The following is a 16,661-nucleotide window of genomic DNA, read 5'->3' as shown; positions in this document are numbered from 1 at the left end:
CAGAAGTAAAGAAACACTACAGTTCCTCTTGTGTCCTCTCAAGGTTGATTCAAAAAGGCAAAAGGTGAATTTCGACCGAGAGTTCCGGGGTCTTTTAGGCCCAGAACTACTTTACCCTATACTAAAAGGTTCCTGTGCCCCCAATGTTGTCTGCGTTTTGGCCGCGGGCTGAAGTCCCGGGTAGATTGTGCAAATCAGGCAAGTGACGTATGGAGAGGAAATGCACTACACCACCAGACCAGTAGAGGGCAGTAAAACAAAGATGAAGGCCATTCATCACAGATGACACCATAGAAGCAGACGGACAGGCAGGTATCATTATGAGCAACACAACAGTTAGCCTGTTAGCATGAAGAAACTCGTGCGGTTTTAGATGGTGCTATATTTCATCACAGATGGATTCACTGAATCAACATGTGAGAGGAGATAAGCGTGAGTAGCAAATATGTTTCAACACGGCTTTAAAATCCTTTTAAACTCAAAAAGCCGTGGGAGAGATCAGCAGTTTTTTGGATGTTGCTCATGCATTATTCATATAGACTGTACACGGGTGAAATTTTGATATCACATTTGCTAAGATAATATTAAGTGAAAGACTTACGCATAGATTTGCATAATTGAAGGCGCTGTGTTCGTAGAGGCTCAGTGACTGTCTTGGCCGACTTGTGTATAGACTTAAAGATGGAGCACTTCAGCCTCTGTCTGAAACCTTCATTTCAGCTACCGTCTCTTTAAGAACCCCACACCCTCCCCCAGGAACACAGCACCTATTCCCTTTTTGTTTTTGGACCCCAAATCTGACCAGGACCAAAGAGTCAGATTTTTGGACCCCAAAAAGGACAAAAAAAATCCACGTCAACAAAGACTAGAGCCAGATCTTACTGTTTGGAAAGTGTTACGTTCACTAATCTGTGATGTCACAAATTGTGCAAATTTCGTGTCCCTTGTAATTCTCGTGGAACTTTTTGAACAAGCCGTTTTGAGCAGCCTGCAGCCTCATCCTGGGATTACTTCAACACGCTTTTACCACACTATTGGTTAGTAATGACATTCAACATGTTAACTTAATATTTGGTTGCAAAATATAACATATAATACCAACTGTTTGGTTAAAACTTCACAGCACTACAATGTTAAAGAGGTTAAAAAATAGTTGAATTATTCCACAGGTTATTCAATCGTCGTTTTTTTCAGTAGGGTTTATTTACAAAGTTACAGATTGTTTTCCCAACGGTGTCATATGAACAGATCTTTTTTTCCCCTACATTTTTGTAACGGGACCGTTTTGTTTAAAAAAAAGTCCTTCTTCAACCATTGTGCAGGGCTGAAGACAGGTTTAGTGGAGGGATTAGAACGTTAACAATCAGTCATAAAATAATCCTGCAGACCGTCAACCAGGGCTTCAGTTCTTCTTTTCTGTCACAGTTGAAACAAGATGTTTCAAACTCACCTTGCTCATGGTCAATGTTAGCAGGGGTTTAAACCAATGACTGTCCATCGTTCTCCGGTCCTTCGGTCCTCTTGTCTGAAGATAAATTATCTTTATGGATTTATGAGAGATTTATTGTTTTACACTGATGAGTATTTAGTTTAGTCTGCTGCAGTAAAATCACATAAAAGCCACAATAATTCTCAACACACACACACACACACCACACACACACACACACACACACACACACACACACACACACACACACACACACACTTGAGTATTCATGTTTTCAAGTGTTTGATAGATGTTATATTGATGTTGTGTAATGTGAACAGCTTTGGTTCATTGGATGCTGGTTGTTAATATTATCACGATTTTGATCGAGAAAGATTCTAAAAAATTCACTTTTTATTAAAACGTAGTCTTTTTTTTATTCTTGCTGAAACAGTTTTACGTCAGAGGGGAAATGTATGAAGTTAAATATGTTTATCTGATAACAAAAGGGTAATTTAATAGTTTTAAAACCTTTTTAATTTTAAATATTCATGATGTTGGTTGTGGTAAGTCGTTGTTTTTTGGTAAAAAAAAAAGAGATTCAGTCGTGTATTTCTTTAAGCCTGACACAGTTTGTTGTTGTTTTTTAATGATTTGTCAAACATTCTAATTTAATAAACATGATATCTCTGATTCAAACAAGCAACTTTATATCTGAGGTATAAAAGTAGAAAAAGTTAAACCAGAAGCAAAATAAGAACAAGCATGTGAAATACATTACAAACAAAAATAATCACATTTTGAAAAAAGATTTCAACTTCTTTACATCTTTTGATTTAAGGGACCTAAAATGAAAATATCATTCACCCCTATCAATGACATTCAATAGAAAATAATTTATTAAATATATCTTCAAAATGAATATTATCTTGTTTTATATTTGTATAGCTGAAACTATGAAGCTGGAAATGTTAAATAAAAACATTGAAATGTGTTTTAAAATAATAAACAGATGCATACAATTTTTTCTGTGAATTTGAGAGGAACTTGTTAATAACTTGTAGAAAAGTCCACCATCAGTATAAAAACACTAACAGTGAAATATGAGATGAAATAAATTAATGACAGAAAAACAAAAATGAAAGAGGCTGATACCACCAGAAGTTCTGTCTGAAAACTGAAATTTACATAAAAAGTCCTACTTAACATCCAGTGAAAATTATTTACAATCAACAACAAACCGATGAAATAATTTCAATTTCTCCACCAAACATTTAATCTGTTAATCTTAAACTAAAAACCTTAAAGACATTTTTTTTTCTGTGTCAGTATTTATCAAGTTCCCCAGAAGCTTGACTACGGAAGAGGATTAGGGCCAATTAAATAAATAAATAAATAAATAAAATCTTTTTTTTTCAAAATTAAGAATCTGAGAAAAAATAGATCAGTCTTAACATTCTTTTGAGTGGCCCTTATGCTCTTCCCTACAAGACTGCATCCCCTGATTTATTAATTTAATTTATTGCAACACCGTAAACCTACAAGAGGGCAAAGCCAATCTAGATAATAAGGTCGTCTCTCTTTCTCTTTCTTTTTCCTTCAACAACTCGGCAGAGTAAATATTACACAACAAGTCATAAACTGTATTATCAGTCCAAGATACCTGTCAAGAATCATACTTGAAAATAACATATAACATCCACTTAATGAGAGAAAAACAAGTTACGTTTGTGAAAAGACTTAATAGAAGTAGTTAATTATTCGTATTGAACTAAAGCATTTAACATAGAAGAGAAATACATTATTTCTATTGTGCTTTAATTTTCAGTTTTATCTTCCTCTCAAAGACTTGAGTGAGATAGGAGCTGAGAAGAAAAAGGGGGTCGTAGAAGGAAAAGAGGAGACAGAACATTTCAGAAGAAGAGATAAGATGGATCCTGAGTGTGTGAACAGGGCGTCCATCTTGTTCCTGTTTCCCCCTGTCACCTGTCTCCAGGTGAACCATTAACCCACTAAAGGCCATAAAACTCCACTTTATGGAAAGTTTGATGATGGCGGCGGGTCGTAAACGATGAAGCCTTTTATGGCCTCGCTGGCTTTGCTGCTCACCTTGACACAGTCTGCATGCGAGAATAAACGTCAGTGAGTTTAACCCCCAAAACTACAACACAAGCTGCTGCTGTACTTAGCGCATATAGGTGCTAGCTAGTTGGGAAAACAATGCAGTGTGTTTCTATCTGAAAAGGTTTATTTTGGAATTTGAAGATTAAAATGTTATGTGTACTAAAATCAATCAGTAACAGAAAAATACGCTTACATGAAAAAGTTACATAAAAAAGTTACATAAAAACACTTACAATGCATGTTAGCATGTTTTAGCTGTTTGGGATATCTTGCAAATTTGCTGTGACACATTGCGAATGTTTATTGTAAGGAGTCAGAGTCTTATCATTTATTTAATGGTATGTGCTGACTTCTTACAGGTACGAGTACCTGAAAAAGATTCTGTTGGGTGTGGAGCGAAAACTCCAAACACAAGCTTTTGCTACTTTTGTCCATAAGCTTTTTTTGCTAGCTAGTTGGGATGAAATGCAGACAGCATTAATCTGTTTCAATAAAGGGTTAACCCACTTTTGAAAGACATTTACTGCCAAAAAATAAGGTGATTACATGAGAGTAAAGAAATAAATACACATCAGCGGGACCTTCAAATTAGCTTTTCCAGAAGATGGCTAGATTTTTATTTTAATTCTAGCCATCAAAATTTGAGACAAAATTCACCCTAAGAGAAAAAGATTAAAAACAAAACAGTTTTCATAATACTGTCACTTGTTAAAACATGTTGCATATATGTTATAACAAGGTGACAGTCATGTGTGATTTTAAACATTATTTATTGGGTTCATGTAAATGTGTTTATGTTATTTAGATTGTCACATATCTAAAAGTATATTCACAGAATACTAACATGATGATGCTTAATTATCCAGCAGTATTACCACCACATAAACCATCATTTACAACCCATTAATATGCCCATTTACAACAGCTTGTGAGGGGTATAAACATCTATTCTACAATCTTGCTATATGAATCTGTATGTAACTTCAACAACTGCTATTAAAGTTAATTATGGGTCATTATGTCATATAATTAGTAGGTGAACAGAGCTTAACTGCTACTTTACATCACCTGCATGGTCAGTAAAGAAAATATAAACAGTGGATGTAAAGAGGTTACTCTTCAGGGGCTTTAATGAAGGTTTTACTTTGTTCTTTGTCTAAATGAAATATGAAGTTTAGTTTTTTTTATAACGTTTATTTCTGTGTGCTTCATAAAACTAGTACAGAATCTAGAATGTTTACATAATTCATTAAAAATAAAGGATACGGGAATAAGTGTGACGGCAGTTCAGTTTTTATATAAACATTTGACTTGGTTTCACTGATTTGTTCAGAGTCCTCACAGTTCATCATCCCTCTGTGCTCTGCTGCCACCTTGTGGTCAGAAATGGAATAGTTGCCATATTAAAGCGTCTATAAACCTCTGTAAAAATGAGGCAAACATAAAAAATTCCAAGTACGAGTACTTATTCAAATGTATTTAACAACATCAGTTTCTGATCTGTAGTGATAGCAATACCGGTACATGTAGAAATTTTGAGTCACTGCATTCATTATATTATTAGTGTTGGGCACATTATTAACACGTTTACAAAGTCTTTAGCAAATTTAATTTAAAGTTGAATAAAATTAACTCCACATACTATTTTAAAATAAGATCTCTTATTTTGAAAAAAATCACACACTGAATACAACTTGTGAATGAATATTGGATATTGCATTTTTTTTAACACAATATACAGACAGCCACCTTTTAAGAAAATGAATGAATGACTAAATAATGAAATTATGAAATTCCCTGAAGGAAAAAAAACAGAGACATTTAAAAATCATATTATTAGTCCATAAAGCACTCAAGGGTTCAGCTCCTCAGTATATTTCTGACTTGCACAGTCGCTATAACTCAACCTGACCCCTTAGGTCATCAGGTGGAAGACTTTTAACCACTCCCAGAGTCAGATCAAAGTCTGGTGAAGGGGCCATTAGTTACTGTTGTCCTTCTCTCTGGAACAAACAGCCCGCCGACCTCAGGTCCATCACAACCGTGTCTTCTTTCAAAACTAAACTCAAAAACCTATTTATTTTCCAGAACGTATAATCAGTTACACTGTGTGAATGTAAATTTGATGGCTGGTATGACTGGCTGCATGTGCAGCAACACTTGCTTTTTGTTTGATTGCTGTTTGCTGTGTCTGATGTATGTTGGGTGTATCTATTGTTTTTGTACGTATTTATTCTCAATGTAAATCACATTGAGATTACCTGTAATAAAATGTGCTTTATTAAAAAATTGCTATTTTTATTTTGTTTTTGCTCTCTCAAAATTCCAAGTGATATTGTTACAGGCGATACTGGACATTCATCAGCATTCTTGTTTCTCTGACTGTTTCTTGATGTTTGGAGAAAGGATACATTTTCTAAATGTATTCTGTTTCAGCCAATATAGGTCTGCTCCAGGGCCCAAGTTCAGTCTAACTTCAGGGCTAACATCCTACTCTTCAAATTCTCAGTAGCAGCTGGTAAGCAGTACACATGAGTCAGGCTTGGTCTTGAGGAGTCGTGGCTTTATTTTCAGCCCACATATTAAATTTTGTAATTAATATATGGAAGTAATATGTACTGTTAACTCTCTCTCATTCTCTGTTCTCTTGCTCCGTCCGTCCACACCCTACAGACAATCAATTCTCAAACACACAGACGTAATTTTCTCTTTCACTCTCACTCACTCTACGTCCCCAAAAGAAATCCATCAACTCTAACTCTGCTTTCAATCAGTTCATCTGAAGCTGAAAACCTTTAAAAGTATTGTTTGGTACTGTGTCTGTATTTAGCAGGTTCCCAATGAGCATGACTACGGTAGAGGATTAGGGACAATTTCTCAAAAAAGTCTGATATTTTTTCACAATTCTGATTTTTTTGTCTTAAAAATATGAATTCAAAGTCAGAATTCCAATATTATCAAAATAAAAAATTCTGAGAAATGTTTAATCCACCTCCGTATACGACTGCATCCTCTTTAAGTAATTATTTTATTTTATGGTAACCCTGTAAACCACCAAGAGGGCAAAGCCAAAGCTAATCCGGTCATCCTTCTTTCTCTTTCCTACTCAACAAACCCAGAATATTACACAAGTCATAACCAATATTATCAGTCCAAGTATTATTTTATTCTATTATTTGTTTCATTTTGTATTTGGTCTTTATTTTATTCTTATTTATATCTTATCTTTTTCCTTCTTCTATTCATATTTTGACTTTCTTACATACTGTTTATAAGAGCTCTGTAATGACCGAATTATACCGATAAATAAAGTATATCTGAGTCTGATTTTCTGATTCTGATTAACATGGAGGAGGCGGGGATTATGACAAAGATGTGATGTCACAATGTATGCTCAACCCCGCTTAGATGGCAAAAGGGACATTTCACTCACCGGATGTTGGTGCTAGTTTTTTTAGATAAACAAAAGTACCTTGTGCTGAAAGAAAGGATGAGAGCTCAGTGAAGAAACCCACCCCACTATATCCTTTACTGATAAATTTAGTAGCCTTCCCCATGGCTCCTGATGTCCCCCAATGCCTGAGATGTAAGGGACAGATGGGCAGAGAGAGCCAGTACTTTGGTAAGTGGGCCCCTCCCTACAGTTAGCCTTCTTCAGCTCAGCCAATCACGTTCACGAGACAGTACAGTTCTGTTTGCATTGAGATCATCATAGGTTATACTAAATGAACCACACCTCTTAAAGACTGTAGTTTAAGGTGATGGCTGCTGTTGATCAGGGCAAAATGGATCATTATATTGAAAGGGTGTAACAAGATGTGGTGGGGAATCATATGACTTCCAAAGAGCTTTATTCATCACACTTACACAATCACAACATATCTTGATAGACTTCATGGAAATTGCTAAGTGGTATCTTGTTGAAGCTAACAGTTCTTACATATGTCATAAATCAAGCACATTACTGTGTATGTGCTTTATGATACAGTACATTTAACAGTGATGTTTGGCTCCTAGATGAGATTACACAAAGATGGAAGTCAGATTATATGAACTATGTGAATTAAGAGGGCTGAGTAAAACACATCATATTTCATATTGTCCTTCTTTTGATGCTCTAACGTCACTTTAAATAATTGAAATAGAAATCCTTAAACGTTTTAATGCACTCATGACTAAAGGATGGATCATTCTCTTTCATTTCCAAGTGGAATCATACCAGCAGGAAATTATTCAGACAAATAAAGAGATCATCTTTGGTAATTATTGTGAACACTATTTGAACAAATGCAAATGAACTGACAAATCACAAAAAAAGTTTAAAACTATTTCAAATGTCAGCTGAATTTGGGTCAAATTATATTTTTTCTATTTTCCATCTGTATTTTTTATATTTGCAGTAACTTGTTATCATCGTTGTAATTGTAAGAGAAGATGTTTTTATTTAATATGTCATATTTTATGACCAAGGTTAGGAAAATAAATGTAATATCTGCACAGCTGTACAATGTTTTTTGTCATCATAAATAGTTACAAAAGGGAAATAGATTCATACATTACAAAGTAGGGAATACTCTACTCAAATCACTTTTCTTGAATTAATAAAACATGTATTTACGCATTTATAAAGATGTAACTGTTGCAAATGTTGGATTAAATTGACCAGAGGATAGTCTTGCTTTAAACATTTTAAATTTGTGATTTTTTTAAATCAATGTATCACTTTAAATACTTTCTGACATAAAATAATAAACAAAACATATTTGCTTCCCAAGTTTTTCCCGAGAGCCATCACAACACTAAACACCCACAAACACGCTGACATAAACTATCCCCTCATGTGCAATATTTACATTTATAACTGTGCAATAATATTCATGTAAATTGCAATACAAGGAAGTATGAAAACGTTTCATACATGTGCAATATCTTAAACCCAAATACCTCTTCTCCCAACCTGACTGTCAACATCTGTTTTATATTATTACTATATTTATTTTGTCTTTTATACATATTTCCTACCTGTTTTAATTGTATTTGTATTCATCACATGCACCTTCAGGAGCAGCGCTTCTGATTTCGTTTTACACCTGACAATGACAAATAAAGTACATTTTATTCTAAGTCTTTAGAATGCATATATCATTTATAGGACGTTGTCGCGAGCTATCGTCTGATTGGTTGTTTCAATCTGCCCAATCAGAGCCGAGCGTTTCAGGGATATAAGCTGAGGTCAGCCGCTTACAAGACACTTTTTCTTCTCTTTGTTAGCAGGAAAGACTATACAAGATGTCTGGACGCGGAAAAGGAGCCGGTAAAGTCAGAGCAAAGGCAAAGACCAGATCCTCCCGGGCTGGGCTTCAGTTCCCCGTGGGTCGTGTCCACAGACTCCTTAGGAAAGGAAACTATGCTCAGCGTGTCGGTGCCGGAGCCCCCGTCTACCTCGCAGCCGTGCTCGAATACCTGACCGCTGAGATCCTGGAGTTGGCCGGCAACGCTGCCCGCGACAACAAGAAGACTCGTATCATCCCCCGTCACCTGCAGCTTGCTGTCCGCAACGACGAGGAGCTGAACAAGCTGCTGGGAGGAGTGACCATCGCCCAGGGAGGAGTGCTGCCTAACATCCAGGCTGTGCTGCTGCCCAAGAAGACCGAGAAGGCCGCCAAGAAGTAAACACTGACCTGATAGAATAAACCAAAGGCTCTTTTAAGAGCCACCCACTACAACTCAAAGAGGAATCTTATTATTTCTGGCAATTCAGTTTAAACTGCATATATGATCAATGTATCACCAAATAACGCACCATATCAGAAACCAGAAGATACCACTTCATACAAGAGTAATGTGATTACCTTCCCAGGGAAATGTTCACCCTGAATCAATTTTATGTTGCGCGTACACCAGGAATCTAATAAGGGAAACGTTATTCGCCAGACATGATTACTTTCAATATATATTCAATATATCTTGAAATATATTTATTACTGACCGCAATTCAGAGTGTGATGCTTGTTTAAGACAACTGTTTAACAGGTCACAACACATCAAAATAAAGGACATTGACACAACTCCATTTTTTTGTGCTTTAGGGTTTCATTTTAGTTCCTACAGTTATCTATAACCTTTGCAAGTGGCATGTGATGTGATAGAGGGCAATACTTGTATTAAACTGATGTTGGGTCTTTGTTTAATACAGAGTTAATCATTACAATACAATAGGCATAAGAGGAACTCTAGATCTGGTACTATAGAGTTGCAGTAAAATTAAATAACTGAATTATCATAACAAGTGGTCCAACTAAAACGTGCCATCAGGGGGGTACAGACCAGCTCAGTTGGTAAAGAGTCTTGGGGTATCGTGTTGTTTTCGCTGTGCAATTAAATATACATGCATTGAATATCACAGCCAGTAGTGGTGGGCGTATTGATTTGGTATCGATATATTGATACTCATGAGGCTTGGTTACTCCAATAAAACATTACTATCTAATAAATGTGAAATAAAAGCACACGTGTCACTTCTTATTTTAGGGTAACGTACTCCAAAATTGTGTACTTTCAGCCTGCTAGTTATTTGTTATTTATGTTCTTCTTAATGTATTTCGTTTGAAAGACCACCAAAGGATTTGCATATTGAAGTTAAGTGAACAGTATTTGCCATGGGAGTTGAGTGCATTATTTTTTTTAATCACTCGGTAAAATACATTTCCAAATAAGTAATCGATATCAAGTCGAATAAAAAAAGTTTGTTATTGCCCAGCACTGACAGCTTGCCAATTAATTAATACATGCATTAAATATAATACAACATCAACTGCTGAGGTTCAGAAATGAGAGGGCTCTTTGGTTCTGAGTGGGTGGCTCTTAAAAGAGCCTTTGGTTCGGTATCAGTGGGTCAGGATCAGTTCTAGCCTCCGAAGCCGTACAGAGTGCGGCCCTGTCTCTTCAGAGCATACACCACGTCCATGGCGGTCACGGTCTTCCTCTTGGCGTGCTCGGTGTAGGTGACGGCGTCACGGATCACGTTCTCCAGGAACACCTTGAGCACACCGCGGGTCTCCTCATAGATCAGACCGGAGATACGCTTCACTCCGCCACGGCGAGCCAGACGGCGAATGGCGGGCTTGGTGATGCCCTGGATGTTATCACGGAGGACTTTACGGTGACGCTTAGCGCCTCCTTTACCGAGACCTTTACCTCCCTTTCCACGGCCAGACATTTTCTCTTGACTCTACAGGAGTTCGTAAACTAAAGATAAGTTCTGAATACTCAATTAGCAGGTTTAGAAGACTGTCTGCGGACGTTAAGGGAGCACAGAGCGCGCACTCGCTGCTGGGTCAGAAGCCCCATCCCCCTTCTTCTTCTTCTTCTTCTTTCGTTTCTCACTTCTTCTTTGGGTAAGGCAGGCTGACGCAACAACGGCGTATTGCTGCCCCCCTCAGGTCGATGAATCAAGTCCTTAGATCAATTCTTATATTTGTGTGTACTCTCCAGTTCTGTGCAATAATTCCAACAGTCTCTTTACTTTCGCCCAGTTGTCCAAGTTTAATAACGTGCTCATGCTAAATACCAGAGAGAGCATATCTTTCAAACTCCAAGAAAACATGACGCACTGACTCCACGTCCCCACAGTCACACTTTCCATCAGGGTGCTTCCCTACTGGCCAGCCCACTCTTGAGCCCGCAATGCCTGATCCTCAGCCTAGTTATAAATACTGAATCTCTTCTTTTGCACATAACAATATTTTTCCTTTCCCATTGTACTCTGGATTTCGAAATATGACCTCCCCTTTCTTTCATTTTCCCATTCATTTTGCCTGCGTCTTTAACCCACTTATTTATAATTTCGTTATACTCTGGCAGTCCATAAGGCAAACACATTCCAACACTCTCTATCTTTGTAGCTCTCTTTGCCATAGTATCTGCTCCCTCATTTCCTTCTATTCCCATGTGTGCTGGGACCCAAACAAATCCCACTTTTCCCCCTGCTCTGTGAAGTCTATACCGAGTTTGATTTATCTCTGCTAACACGTCCGGCCTAGACTTGGACTTCTGCTCTTTAATTGTTGTCAATGCTGCTGCTGAATCACTGCATATCACTACCTGCCTCAATTTCTTGTCCTCTACCCACCAAAATGCCCATAGTACTGCCACCATTTCAGCAGTAAATACTGACATGTGGTCAAGAATCCGCACCCCCTTTTTAACTCCCAGCTCAGGTGTGTATACTCCAAACCCGACTCTCCCATTCTCTGGTACTTTTGATCCATCTGTATACACTGGAATATACCCATTCCAGTGCTGGCACAAATAAGACTGAAACACTCTCACAACACCCCCTACTTCCTTTCCCTGACAGACATTTAGAATACTCAAGTCAGCCTCAGGACCTGGGATCAACCATTGTGGTACAATAGACCAACAGACTTGAGGACACACATCCAAATTAAACACTCCCATTTAAGACAAGATATACTTTATTTGTCCCCCATTGGGGGAAAATTCTTTTGTTACAGCAGCTTACAACATGGGACAGGGGAACACAACACTGTACTAACACAGTTGAAAAATATAATAAAAAAAAATAATAGCAATGACAAGGGTAAAATAGAATAAAATAAAATAAAATAAAATAAAATAAAATAAAATAAAATAAAATAAAATAAAATAAAATAGAATAAAATAAAATAAAATAAAGTAGAAATAAAATATGGTAACTATTACAGATATATACACACTATGTACACTTCTATCTGATAAATAGATAAGGTAAGTTATTGCACGATAAAAATTGCACCAGGTTATTTAAAAACAAACATACACAGTATGAAGAACAGTGCGATTCAGATGGATACAGTAGTTATTTGTGAATGTGCCAAGTCACATAGTAACTGCCATGTAGTGTAGTGCCATGAAAGATGAGAACAGATGATTAACGGGACACAGCAGTGCTGGTGTTAAACAGTCTGATTGCAGATGGGATGAAGGACCTGCGGTAGCGCTCCGTCCTGCAGGGTGGGAGTCTCAGTCTGCTGCTGAAGGAGCTGCTGAGGAACCCCACAGTCTCATGCAGGGGGTGAGAGGGATTGTCCATGATGTCAGCTTGGCTAACATCCTCATCTCACCCACCTCCTCTATGGAGTCCAGAGGACAGCCCAGGACAGAACTGGCCCTCCTGACCAGTCTGTTAGATCTTTTCCTGTCCCTGTCGGTGCTCCCTGCTCCCCAGCAGACCACTGCATAGAAGAATGCAGACGCTACCACAGTGTCATAAAATGTCCGTAACAGAGTCTTGCCCACTCCGAAGGACCTCAGTCTACTCAGCAGGTGCAGACGACTTTGGCCCTTCTTGTACAGGATGTCGGTGTTGTCTGACCAGTCCAGTTCATTGTTGAGGTGAACACCCAGGTATTTGTAGGTCTCTATCCTCTCGATGTCCAACCCCTGGATGTTCACCGGTGCAGTCTGGCGTGTTTTCCTACGGAAGTCAATCACCATCTCCTTGGTCTTGCTGGTGTTGAGCTGAAGGTGGTTTAGCTCACACCAGTCGACAAAGTCCATGATGACCTCCCTGTACTCCAGCTCGTCCCCCTCAGACACACACCCGACGATGGCTGTGTCATCGGAGAACTTCTGGAGGTGACAGCTCCCAGAGTTGTAGCTGAAGTCCGAGGTGTACAGAGTGAAGAGGAAGGGGGAGAGCACTGTCCCCTGTGGTGCTCCTGTGCTGCAGACCATCGTGTCAGACACACAGTCCTGGAACCTCACATACTGTGGCCTATTGGTGAGGTAGTCTGTAGTCCATGCAGCCAGGTGACAGTCCACGCCAGCCCTCTCCAGCTTCCCTCAGAGCAGAGAAGGTTGGATTGTGTTGAATGCACAGGAAAAGTCAACGAACATGACTCTCACAGTGCAGCCAGGGTTCTCCAGGTGGGACAGGGATCTGTGAAACAGGTAGATGACAGCATCATCTACCCCAATGTCCGGCTGGTAAGCAAACTACAGGGGGTCCATGTTTGTGCTCACCAGTGGGCGGAGGTATTTGAGGATGAACCTCTATGTGCCCTATGTGTTTCACTGTGATGTCTCCTCAGATAATGTGGCATCGTGTCCTCCTCCATGTCAGAGACCAGCACTGCTGCTCTTTTGGAAGCTGTGATCACGGGCCACTTGATGAGAGCAGCAGAGATAAGCCATGGAAGGTGTGAGGTGAGTTGTCAGACTGTGATTATGTTTTAGATCTCTACACTGAAGTCTCAAATACTGAGCTGATGATTTAATCCTACAATGTTCTTCATTATGTTTTACACAGGCTCTCCATCACATCAGGCTCGTGCATCCATCATCCCTGATAAACGCTGGCTGAAGGATGTGAAGAAGTTTACCAACTTTCAGTAAGACAAACGTATTTCAAGACAAAATTATGAATTGATAAATCTTACTAATATAAATGATGGCAATGACTGATGAACTGACTGTCCCTTTACAGCACAACACCAGACCTGGAATCCTTTCAGAACCACATCCTCTTGTATGCTGCAAAATGCTTTTCATTCAGCTCACCAGTGTATGAGGCGCACACTCCTCTGGCACCACACCCACAGGCCTGCAGCCCTGACTCTGATAGTAACAATGTGAGTGATGGCATTAATACTAAGTAGTATTAATACTAACTAGTATTAATACTCTTATTAGACATGTCTCTGCCTTCAGTACAAAATGCATTCATAAACAAATAACATTACTAAAATATTTGCTATTTACCTGTGTGGAATTTTAAAAACATGGGAGGAAAAAAATCATTCACTAAAGTTGAATTATAAATTCTGTATTATGACGGGAACAAAAGCTACTACAACAAGACGACCAAAACATGGAGCATCTACAGTGAAGAAGCCATAAGACTGCAGAACTGTAGTTTTTCATGTAACTTTACATCCCTCATTTTCAGAAAGAAATCATTGGAAGACGGTTGAAATCTGGGAAGAGACATCCCAAAACAAAAACACTAAGACCTGATGACCAAAAGAGACTTGGACATCTTCCTGGGATTCCTCCACCACCTACAACAGAACTAGCACAAGCATGCATCCAACGCAGAGAAGTTTGTGCACATGTAGGCATACTTTTCTTGCATCACTTACATGACAAACAAGAATAAATATTATATATCTCATATCTGCAGCATAGTCTGAATATTGATAAACCAGCATGGCTGATCATAAAATATTTTACTTTTAGAGTAAAATGTGACACATGTAGTCACTCTAAGCTTCCTTTTGTTCCTCTTTTAACCATCACTATATCTTCTCTTTCGCTCTTACAGAACCTGCCTGTATGAAAAGTGTAAAGTTGTATCATCATACACCGTGTTACAGATATGTAAATAATGTGAAGAACTGTAAATATTGTACATTGAAAATAAAACACAAGACTGTTTAAAGAAAACAAACTTTATTTGCATTCACCTGGCTCAAAGTAAAATAATAAATATGTCAAAAGTAATTTGCATTGTCAATATAACTATAAAGTACCTGGTATTATAGAAGCAAGTCAGTGTGTTTTATTGAGGTGTAAGAGGTAGATACGACCTGCTTGTTTTACATTTCTTGCTTTTAAACAATTGATATTAGTCTGCAGAGTATAAACCCAGAGCAGTGGCCCTGAGCGTCTGGATATGTATCTCTAATTCTTCATACAGTGTAGCTATGGATCCCCACTCTGTTGCCCTCAGATAAAATCCATGCTGCCACAACACAAGCCGCCTGTATACTGTTTATCTGTATTGCCTTCGTTCCACGCCTGGCTCCGGGTCTTCATCAGCAGCAAAGCTGTTGTTCCATTCAGCATGGGCCCGATGTAGAACCTCTCCCCCTTCCTCTGACACCATCACCTCTCCCTCTCCCCTTCCTCTGCCCACTGCTGGAAGCCCGGGTTCAGTCCAGCTGGAGAAGGAGTGTGTTGTCCCCTCTGTTTCAGTGCTGAGGTCCTGCTTTGAGATAGTGTGTGAAATAAATGCAGATACATGTTAGCTAATTAAATTTTTGAAATTAAAGTAAATGGTATTTAAAAATAATGCTAATGGCTGTAAAATTGAACATCTGCATATAATACAAATAGCTCTGTACATAAAGGAGGTCTATGAAGATACTCTCACAGAAACAATGGTTATTATTTCAAACTTACTTTAGTAGTTATTTACTTTGGCCCTGCTATGTAACTATATAATCATACGAACGATATACTCTGAATATATTACTGTGATGATAAGGTGCCGACATAATAACATATACATACGACTAAGGTATAATAATGATATGCTATGAGCTGTGAGCTAAAGCGTCTTCTGTCAAGCATCGTTACAGACAGCAGCTAAACCAGGGCTGAACAGGGTCAGAGTAAGATGACTGTGGACGGGATATAATGTTTATACCGGTGTGTGAATGCTTTACTGCTCTCAGAGGACTAAAGAATTAAAACGTGTATATTTACATTATTCAGACTCGTCTCAGGGCACCGGGCTGTGAGGAGCTACACAGATAGTCTGCTCACACTTTATAAACTAAACTACAGAGTTTACAAAGTTTACCCATTGTCACTTTTCAGACAATGGGTAAATACAGATAATTACTTTACCTCTTCACTTTGCACGAAGAAAAGTAGAGTTAAAAAGACGATCTGTTCTCCAGCTTTTGCTCCCAAAACAAATGCACGCCTTGGTAAGAGGCACGTCTTTGCGACAGTGGGCGAGGGTGCTCATGGGAAATTGAGTCTTTATCCCGGAAAGACGGTACAGATTCAGTCCAAAGGTGTCACTGCAAACAACGACCGACGGAAAGTCCTCATAGCCCCTTTAAGTACCTCATGCCAAGTTGAATCCTTCCAAGGTGCAGTGGCGTTTCCCCCATTTATACTAAAAGAGCAGCTACTGAGGTAGTGCGTTTCTCACTTCTATTGTTACGACCCTTATTAAATACCGTTTTTCTCCTACATATCTCGGATCAGTGTTTCTTGAAGAGTTTGCCCTTTTTGCATGATGAATGTTTGTTCCCCTGGTTTCTACAGAGGTTTGATTTGGACCTTTGTTAGCGTCTCGTTGAGGGATAAA

The 16,661-nt window shown here is 38.5% G+C and overlaps 2 protein-coding genes and 1 long non-coding RNA gene across 3 annotated transcripts; 2 read left to right on the top strand and 1 right to left on the bottom strand.

Moving 5' to 3' along the window:
* Positions 1 to 8,827: 8,827 nt before the first annotated feature.
* LOC117812427 (histone H2A-like) lies at positions 8,828 to 9,626 on the top strand. Its single transcript, XM_034683172.1, has one exon. It carries the CDS (start codon positions 8,843 to 8,845, stop codon positions 9,224 to 9,226), a length of 384 nt encoding a protein of 127 aa, XP_034539063.1. The 5' UTR covers positions 8,828 to 8,842; the 3' UTR covers positions 9,227 to 9,626.
* A 593-nt stretch (positions 9,627 to 10,219) lies between these two features.
* Positions 10,220 to 10,827, bottom strand: LOC117812434 (histone H4). The gene has a single exon (XM_034683180.1). It carries the CDS (start codon positions 10,770 to 10,772, stop codon positions 10,461 to 10,463), a length of 312 nt encoding a protein of 103 aa, XP_034539071.1. The 5' UTR covers positions 10,773 to 10,827; the 3' UTR covers positions 10,220 to 10,460.
* Positions 10,828 to 13,633: 2,806 nt separating this feature from the next.
* Positions 13,634 to 14,820, top strand: LOC117812439. The gene is made up of 4 exons (XR_004631213.1): positions 13,634 to 13,762; positions 13,866 to 13,947; positions 14,043 to 14,187; positions 14,505 to 14,820. It is a non-coding gene; the product is annotated as an uncharacterized LOC117812439 (long non-coding RNA).
* Positions 14,821 to 16,661: the final 1,841 nt, after the last annotated feature.

This window comes from Notolabrus celidotus, chromosome 5, assembly GCF_009762535.1.
Source record: "Notolabrus celidotus isolate fNotCel1 chromosome 5, fNotCel1.pri, whole genome shotgun sequence".
In the NCBI taxonomy this organism is placed as follows: Eukaryota; Metazoa; Chordata; class Actinopteri; order Labriformes; family Labridae; genus Notolabrus; species Notolabrus celidotus.
Note: the sequence above shows the minus strand (reverse complement) of the source record. Positions and strands in the feature narration are given on the sequence as shown.

Coding starts and splice junctions, on each gene's coding strand:
- LOC117812434 (XM_034683180.1), bottom strand. CDS start 10,772: ATGTCTGGCCGTGGAAAGGGAGGTAAAGGTCTCGGTAAAGGAGGCGCT.
- LOC117812427 (XM_034683172.1), top strand. CDS start 8,843: ATGTCTGGACGCGGAAAAGGAGCCGGTAAAGTCAGAGCAAAGGCAAAG.